The sequence below is a fragment of the Clarias gariepinus genome, chromosome 24 (genome assembly GCF_024256425.1).
Source record: "Clarias gariepinus isolate MV-2021 ecotype Netherlands chromosome 24, CGAR_prim_01v2, whole genome shotgun sequence".
NCBI classification, from domain to species: domain Eukaryota; kingdom Metazoa; phylum Chordata; class Actinopteri; order Siluriformes; family Clariidae; genus Clarias; species Clarias gariepinus.
The window spans coordinates 14,790,001-14,796,750 of NC_071123.1; the positions used below are offsets into that span (position 1 = coordinate 14,790,001).

The 6,750-nt window shown below is 39.8% G+C and overlaps 1 protein-coding gene across 1 annotated transcript in view; it reads right to left on the reverse strand.

Annotated features, from left to right (window-relative positions):
• The window catches only part of dab2ipb (DAB2 interacting protein b), a 137,515-nt gene extending 130,993 nt beyond the window's left edge, over positions 1-6,522 (reverse strand). The window contains exon 1 of the mRNA XM_053484928.1: positions 6,330-6,522. Coding sequence (XP_053340903.1) covers positions 6,330-6,369 — 40 coding nt within the window. The 5' untranslated portion in view covers positions 6,370-6,522. The remainder of the gene's footprint in view (positions 1-6,329) is intronic.
• Between the last annotated feature and the right edge of the window lie 228 nt (positions 6,523-6,750).

The following is a 6,750-nucleotide window of genomic DNA, read 5'->3' on the forward strand; positions in this document are numbered from 1 at the left end:
TTGAAAGTGCGATCTGTTTTTCGACAGACAAGGAGGTGACACAACTTGCCACTAAATAACTACACCCATTTTGGTTGAGTACAGTAATCGGGAAGCTAGTTACCCAGTTTCTTGGCCGGAGGTACTGTATGTCAGGGCGTCATTAGATGTGGAAACAGTTCTGATGTGGTTGGTTCCCAACATGAGCACCTAATACTCAGTGTCAGTCTCACAGCAACACAACTCGCCAAACCACATTAGCAGATGGCTGAAGAATACACTGAATCAGGAGTAAATTCTTCTTTTCAAACTCCTGAACAGATTGTGAACTATATCCAGGAATTACTGTAAGCCTTAAACCTATTAAACACTAATATAAAGGATCGGGGTAAAATAAAGCTCAAGCTCTGAGGGATTACCTTAAAATACAAAGCAATGTCGAAGAATTGAAACGATCAGGTTACAACTTGCTAGAAAGCTAAGAAAAAGCCTGTAGAGGTCCTGGGTAAGTCTCATGCCCAGCTGAGACGAAGATTAATCTGCACAAGAGTGATGGAAAGAGGAAAGTATGAGTCATTTATAGACATTTTTCATTTTCCAAATAATACCACCTCATGTCTGAAATATGATTGAGGTCATATCATAGACTGAGCATGTACAGTAAAGCTACAGCACCTTGCATTCGTATTCTCTCCTTAAACCGTTCCACATTCAGCCTTACTGAACTCAATCAAGAATGGTTCATTTATCTACAAAATTCTTTATATTTCATTTTTCAACTACAATATTAAACTTTCAGAATTGACTTTTGGTGGTATGTCTGTCCTATAGTGCAGAGTTGCAGGTGTGTTATATTCTTTTCATCTATTAATGAATTTAGCAGGAACAGGAGTAAGGTGTACTCTAATGAACTAATTATTATATACAACTGACAAACATGGATGGAATCTGGACTCTGATAAATCCTACAATGGGTTATGTCGTAGTAATCCCATCATAGTCGCTTAGTGGTTAGCGCTGTTGCTTTGCTTCTCCAGGTTCTGGGTTAAATTCCTGCCTCGGGGTCTGTGTGCATGGAGTTTGCATGCTCTCTGTGTGCTTTTGGGGTTTCCTCCGTATACTCCGGTTTCCTCCCCAAGTCCAAAGACATGCAGATTAGGTTAATTGGCGTTCCCAAATGGCCTGTGCTGTGTGAATGTACATGTGAATGTGCATGTTCATGTTGACTGGAGGTACTACCATGGTTGTTAAAATGGGAATAAATACAAAGGTCACCATTGGCCACCATGGTCCCTAGTTGGACTAGAGAGGTTCCTATGGATGGATGGCATCCCATCAAAAGTGGGAAATATTGACTTAGTGTAGTCTACCTTAAACATTCTCAGAGCATAACTAACTACATTAGCAAAATTGTCTTACACAAATTTTTTTTTTTTTTTATGTTAAATATTGCATGTGATTTATGGAATTCTGTACTATAAGTGATAAACCAAATAGTTGTATGGTTACTCCTACACAGAGCCACTGTCTGGTAGCTGTGGCTCACTGCCACTGCCCAGAATCATAAAAAAATATTGAACCATATAGTTTCTAATTCTAGTTACAGCTTCTAATGAACACAATGCTTTTTACACCATTATAAAATCAAGGACTTATATAGAATATCACACTGACTACAAACCTTAGAGGTTAGAAAGGGACCTAGGACCTCAAGGACGGCCAAAGGAGACCAAAGCACAGTGTTAAAGATCTCCCCCAAAACTGTGTGTGTGTGTGTGTTAATGCTCCAGTTGAAGGACCCATCAGATAATGCAGTTTTTCATACCTTAAACACACCTTTATTTTACTTCTCCTCCAACAGCACCATTTCAGTGTTTATGTAAAATGAGTGCTTAGTCCATTGGATGAAATGGTAGACCCTAATCGGGCGGTATGTTTACACTAGCAGGTGACAAGTGTGACTTGTGATGGGCTGGTCACCTCTTGCTTTGTCGAACATGCAATCCGTGCAAAATCCAAAAGTTTTTGTTGTGGCTGTGGTTGTTGCTCACAAAATAGTCCGAGCAGAACCATATCTCACAGCTATATCTGTTACCTATTCCAAGGAACCATTGAAAAAAAAAAAACACTTCTTTTTGGTAAAAAGTGTGGTGCGTGTCATAGACCACAACAAGCATGCTTTTCAATTTCAGTTAAACTGTGTTATAAATTAATTTGGTCTTGTATAAGAATTTCTTCATCTCCTTATAAGATTTTGTCTTGTCCAGTTCCGACCCAGCAGTCAGATCTCTCCTAACATGCCAGAGCTACCTACTGGGGATGGGTAAGGTTAACACGTGCTTCATGCAGAACCAGAGGAGCGCTACAGGATCTGCCATCATAAAGCTCACATACACCTATGATTGGCTAAAAATCATGGATCATGAAACAATGTGTCTATTTCCTCATGCACATCAATTCATAATCTAATCTATGTCTTTGGCCAAGGAAGGCTGTGGGCCACAACGCTTTAAAATTGCAATCTCCAGACAATATATTAAATAAATGAAATAAACCCAGGTATATAAGGCATGATAAATGGTTTGACCCTACTTGTCAAAATATATGGTTTGGGATTTTAAATCACAAAATTGTCCGATAGAATCTTATCATTTTATTATCACAGTTGTGAAATTCAATTGCTCAAGACAGCTAAAAGGTTTGATAGCTAATTAATCCTTTATAGCATATTGTACTGTTCATTGAAAACAGGAACTAGACAGCCCAAACTGCAAGGAAATTGGTCAGATATCACATGTGCAAAGTGCATATAACTCTTCCTGATAGACGTATATTCCCTTGTGCTGCAACTGATCATTCATATGACATATTGGCATAAGTTTTACGCAGGTTTGAGTCATACTGTAATAGGAAGTGGAAGAGAATGTGTTTTGGAACAATTAAGGTTCGGGTCTCGAGAAGGTCAGCATCTGTGGCGAAGCACGTGGCCCATGGGAGGTCTAGAATAAGCCTGTCTGGAGTAGGCCAGTGTAATTTCCAACAGAATACTGTATACTCTTAGAGTCTCAGATCAGCAGGAGTGCTACATTCCTATTTAAAGTGGCACAAGCATATTATCATGGCACAGAAAGAGTGTGTTTCTTACACATGGGAGAACACCACAAGCAAACCATGGAACAGTACAAGGTTATTATGCCCTATTAATTTTGATGCTACACATACATGTACTGTATGTGTAGCATCAAACATCATGTCAATCCACAACGAGTGCTTCTGTAAGTAGCATGGCAACATAAAGAGCAACAGTGTGCATTAATTTTGCTCTATTTTGCCAACGACAGCAGATTATCAGGTATGAGCAGGCGGATTTTGTTTGTTTGGAGAAAGATATTAACCGTTCTAGAGCTTCTGTTTTGTTAGCTGTACAAAAGACATGTGCAGCCTATAATGCATCACATAAACAAGTCTGTTGAACAAAGTTGGCTTCAAAAAAAGTCAGTAAATATTGGTCAAAGGGTTTGAGTATTGTAATATATGGGAATTGCATAATTAAGCTAAAATTAATTAAAAAAAAATAATTTAAGTGTGGGAGTTGTCTAACGGATCGTCTTTATTAGTTATGCATGCACGTTTAATTCAGAAGTGAGCTTCAAGTGCACTCAGCACACGGTGGCATGAAAATTCATAAATTGCCAAAACATTGCCACTACACCATCTGTCTTGTATTTGGCTGGGATGAAATCTTGCACCGGTCCTTTGAGGAAAAACATGCCCTTTTGAAATTCATAGTGAAAATTCCTGCATTAAAGTTATAACAAATGCAAGCAAGCGGCCCTTGCATTGTCGTCAGTGCACCTTCCATAAAGCCTTTAAGGATTTCAAAGATGATAAAGGGCTATAATAACTATGCCAGCTCATCTTTGGTATCCAAAAGATAACTTGGGATAACATGGGATACTATAGCAATACTATATCACACACCATTAGCCCACATTCGTAACGCATATTATCAACCTGGCTTTATGGTTTTCAAATTTTTTAAATCTTGTAAGTTGATATTTAAGCTGCTTATTACATTTGCATGAGATTAACGCACTGTATGTCTATTTAAAAATGCGTACAAAACACATGATCAAGACAGCCACATGGTTGTGGGTTCTGTCTTGAGCTCAAGTGCCTTAGTGACATTTTTTTTAAGACATCCCTATGTCTCTCATACTGTAGGGCAATGAAACTGACCCCCTCTCAGGATCAGGTGCTTTCTCAAGTGACAGAGCCTGAAATAGTTTGACACTGACGAACATGAAGCTAGACAGACAGACAGACAGACAGACAGACAGATAGATAGATAGATAGATAGATAGATAGATAGATAGATAGACAGACAATTTTGGAACTCTTAACTCTATGTAACACCATCAGCAGCAACCTCATTTCTTCTCTCGTCTGTTCCAAACACTTAGCATTCAGCATCACCAGTTTACTAATCACTGGCCTGATCACCTGTCATCACCTGCACCTGTTTATCACTGGTTCATGCCACAGTTAGATGGTTTTTTTTTTTCAGGACCAGACTGAAACTTAGAGACAGAAACTTGCCAAAATGAGAGCCAAAAAGGTCTTTCAGGAAGCCTGGAGAACTATTCCTCAAGACTATATTAAAAATACAAGAAAGCCTGACTCTTTGAAAGCAAAATATCAAGAAATGAGGTCTGGCTCAAGACTTTTGCACAGTACTGTACAATAGATCACACGCAAACCCTGTATGTAATAAAGTTCGACACAACAATTTGCAGATCTTTTTAAAGTTCTGACACATCATCTTAGGCGTAGCCATTTTCCCGAAACAGCACTTCTGAGCTTTCCAACTGTTCCAACCCATGATTTATAGACATGACAGCATATCTAGCATCATATCTTCATATGATAAGTGAATCATTTGCACGAACAATTTGATGATTGTTAAAACTGTTTTGAGGTCATTCTTTCTTCTGTAACACTTGGATAAGTCCTTTAGACTCAGATTTTACAGCATGGAACGCTTTAGAGACGAGCAAAATATAAACCAGCCTCATTGTTTGTCTGGGATTACGTTTTGAAAGGAGCCTCCAAGATTATGTTGGAATTACTTCTTGCTTTTATTTTGCAGTCTATGGCCGCTTTGCATTTCTATAGCATGACACCATGTTTGCCATTAAAATATTCCTAATGAATGTTTCAAATCCAATGTGAGCCTTCGGAGTCCTGCGTGTCCTTCTGACATGCACTTTTTTAGCAAAGTGTAGCAGGGCAGGGACGGAATTCAAAATACTACTGCAGCGTGTTATTTGGGTTTATTCTGGGATGTTTTGAGGTTTGGTGCGTGCATAACACAGATGTTGGACGTTACCGCTGACTGCACGGTGGTTTTTAAAGTCTCAGCGCTGCCAGTGTGGTGCCTCCGCCTGACCTTTTCGTCTTTGCATCTCCCTCAACACCTCGACAACCACCGTTTCACTCTTCTCTCATTTACATTTCTGTTGCTCTGTAATGGGATTAAACCTGCTGTTGTGCAGAGAGGGAAAAAAAGGTGTTTCTATCCTCCCTGAAAATATTTTAGACGTTGACTCATTTCACAAACCGCATTCTTTGTGAAGGTTAAACATCCTTCACGGCAGAACTTGGCAACACCCTACGCAGTGTAAATAGTAGGGGGAGATTGGGAACGCTCACCAAGATTAAGATCTTGGACTCCTTAAACTGTTCAAGATCCCCACTCTAGTAAGTATATAATATTTTCTGGGGATTATTTACTGCTGGTGTTGAATTATATGATTTAGAATGAATTACTTAGGTACAAGTGGACACTTTAAGGAGGTACTGTTACAAAATAGATAGATGTGCAAAAGGATGAGACATGAGATTTTTGGATGGACTGCGGAGAAATTTCTCACACTCCAGCCCACAGACAGAGAGACACGACACACAACACACACACACACACATACACATGCAAATACCACATGCTGACCTACAAACTAAACCACAAAAACTGGGTGAAGAAATACACAACACACTGAACGTCTAGACGTCTGAACATCTAGCGCAGACTTTTTAATATTAACACAGCCTGCCCTTTAATAGGGAAAATTTCAATACAGTTCATTTCTAAGAATCTTGACACACACACACAGCAAACGCATAAACATTTTCTCACTGAGACCTGCCATCACTTTTCAGCATCACTCTAAAGCCGTCAACACTCTCCTGGCATCCGGCCATCTCTAGACCACCGGCACAGAAGCTGAGGAACAAATGCATTCACATGAAGGGGCCTCACTTTTCTTCTTGTCCTTCTCCCAAGCACTTACCAGACTGACCCTCAGACACGGGACCTGCCTCCAGATCCATGCAGATGAAACGCGACTCCTGTATAGCTGCTGAGATGTGCGGTGTTGGGAAAAAAAATAAGGCTGGGGAGAAGAAAGTGAGTTTCCCCCAACTGTTGCTCTACAGCCACATGCTAATAAAGCTTCGAGAAGGAAAGGAGAAGTGTAGAAAACAGGGACGGAGAGAGAATTGAAGAATCGGAGAGAGGGAGAGAGAAGGAGAGCATGTGGCACACATGCAGATCGCTGTTCCTACTAAGTTCCTCGTTTTTCTTGCTCTCCCTCGTTCTTTTTTCCTGATTCTTAAAGACACAGAGGCTCGCTCTTTTCTCCCATTACAGTTTTATAACATCTATAAAAAGTACACATTGTGTTTTGGAGAGTGTAACAAATAACTAGTGCA